Below are 2,307 nucleotides of genomic sequence, written 5' to 3'. Positions count from 1 at the left end.
AGGGATTTCTTGAAAACCTTTGGCGAGTCACAGACCCTGCCCTGAGAAATCGCTCCTATCTCTCTCTTCCCAACCGACCTTTCTGGTAGACCATCAGTCTTCACTTTTGTGGGCTCGGACGTGTGGTCTTCCCGTCCAGCCCCTTGTCGTTTAAACGTTCGGGCTTATTTCATTTTTTCTTCAAATTCAAATTCCTGAAATTGTATACAATCTCTTTTCCGGTGACCCTTCCTTCCACAGAAAAAAACATGACCCCCATCTTTGTGGCTTCCTATCAGGCTGTGTCTCCTTTACCACGGATGAAGGCGGGGAAATGTGCATTTTCTTGGCGAATTCTTTCAAAGCTGATGCTATAAGCTATTCTGTCTTTGCTTCTGAAGATGCCTGCACAGCATTTACTGAAATTCCTTCTCGGCCCCGTCTGTTCTTTTTGCCATCTACCGCCAACGATATGTATTGGTGCTGTTTAACCAGGTTGAGAGCTTCTTCCATGCTTGAAGGATTTTCCAAACAAGCATGCTTGGCTGCCTCTCTGTCATTACAACCCTGGCAAAACCGGGAAATCGCTACAAACCGCATATGGTCTTCTGGAAGGTCCGCAAACGCTGGTGTGGCTAAAGTAAGCATACGGTCAGCCCAGTCTTCCAGCGACTCCTCCTGCTCTTGAACAGCCTGACGGAACTTAGCTTTCGATGTCTCACGAAGTTCCTTGGTACCGAAACGAGACTCCAACGACTTCATTAAACGACGAAATGAATATCGTTCATTTTCTGTTGTCGTTATAGTGAAGAAGTCAAGAGCCTTGCCCTCTAATCTCCACAACAGATAATCTTTGCATTCGTTTTCCGACCAATTCATCACCTTTTGGAAACTTTCAAACTTTCGCTTAAATGATAGCCAACTGGTTTTCCCATCATAACGCAACGCCTTCGGATGTTTCCGAGGATCAACCTGTCTTCGAGAGCTACATTTGTGAGAAGAACCATCGTAATCGTACTTTCGACTGTTCTTTGCCTTATCTTTATGTGACCTTGACCTCAATTCGGAGTCTGAGCTTGATGACCGACGTGAATGTGCCCTTCTTGTGTTCCATTTACTTTTCATCTGCACTGATGGACACCTACGTGGTCGTACACTTCCATCTGACTCGGAAATGGATGACGATCTATGCACATTTACTTTTCGACTTCTTGATTGTCGTCCGTTTGTCCTGTGTGTAATTGTCAACCGTTTTTTAAATGATGATATTGGAGAACTATAAGTCCTTCCATTATCTTTGCTTTCATCTCTTGTTGGTGACTTCCGGTGCCCTTCGTCGCTGTAAGTCTTAGACTTCCGACTACTATGTAAAGACCTTCTTTTATCTTCTGGTGACTGTGATCCACTGGAAGATGGTGATCTAAAAGACCTACCACCTGCAGTTGTTCTTTTCCTACTTCCGGTTGTCCGTTTCTGGTTCCGTGAAGATTCTCTTCTGTCTTCTGGTGACTTTGACCTACTGAAAGATGGTGATCTAGAAGACCTACCACCTGCAGTACTTTTACGTGCACTTCCGGTTGTCCGCTTCCGGTTGCGTGAAGAACCTCTTCTGTCCTCTGGTGACTTTGACCTACTGGATGATGGTGATCTAGAAGACCTACCACCTGCAGTAATTTTACTTGCACTTTCGGTTTTCCCCTTCCGGTGGCTTTTTGACTTTCTGCTGTCCTTTGATGAATATGACCTACTTGGGGATGGTGATCTAAAAGGTCTACCAGAACTTGAACTTGGTGTTGGGTACTGCCCAGCACCGTGAGAGCTAGCACACTTCCCCAATTTCCCACATTCATGGTCCGCTGACTCCACCTGACCAATTGGTTTCTGTGTCTTTGAGACCTGTAAACTTGTCCGAATCGGAGAAAATGAGCTGGTTCTTGAACTACCAGTACATGAACGCTGACCCTGGTCATCTTCAAACTTCACAGGACTGTAATGACGGACCATTGGTTTAGTCTGTGTCAACAAAACAGGCCATGATGCCCTACTGTACGGAGGGTTTGCCCACGAGGACATTATTGGGGCAGTCTTGGGATTTCGGAGAACAAAGGAACAAAGGAATTCGCACGAAACACTAAAATGCACACAAAGTCCGGCTGCCACCAATCACTAACCAACGCAAGCAAGAAAATCGTTGTTTTAAACAACCGATAACATAAACGTATACCTCGAATATTTCCACACACACCCACACACACAAAATTATATGTGTAATATATATAAATATATAGCGGAGGCGGAATGGTGGTATGATATTTTCCAAGCAACTTT

General features: G+C 44.9%; 1 protein-coding gene across 1 annotated transcript; it reads right to left on the bottom strand.

Annotated features, from left to right (window-relative positions):
* Positions 1 to 357: 357 nt before the first annotated feature.
* Positions 358 to 1,983, bottom strand: LOC127840625 (serine/arginine repetitive matrix protein 2-like). The gene has a single exon (XM_052369037.1). The coding sequence runs from the start codon at positions 1,981 to 1,983 to the stop codon at positions 358 to 360; it is 1,626 nt and encodes a 541-aa protein (XP_052224997.1).
* Positions 1,984 to 2,307: the final 324 nt, after the last annotated feature.

Source organism: Dreissena polymorpha, chromosome 8 (assembly GCF_020536995.1).
Source record: "Dreissena polymorpha isolate Duluth1 chromosome 8, UMN_Dpol_1.0, whole genome shotgun sequence".
NCBI classification, from domain to species: domain Eukaryota; kingdom Metazoa; phylum Mollusca; class Bivalvia; order Myida; family Dreissenidae; genus Dreissena; species Dreissena polymorpha.
The sequence above is the reverse complement of the archived record's forward strand: the minus strand, read 5'-3'. Positions and strand labels throughout refer to the sequence as shown.

Bases quoted from the DNA above. Each gene is read 5' to 3' on its own strand.
- LOC127840625 (XM_052369037.1), bottom strand. From the start codon at position 1,983: ATGGTCCGTCATTACAGTCCTGTGAAGTTTGAAGATGACCAGGGTCAG.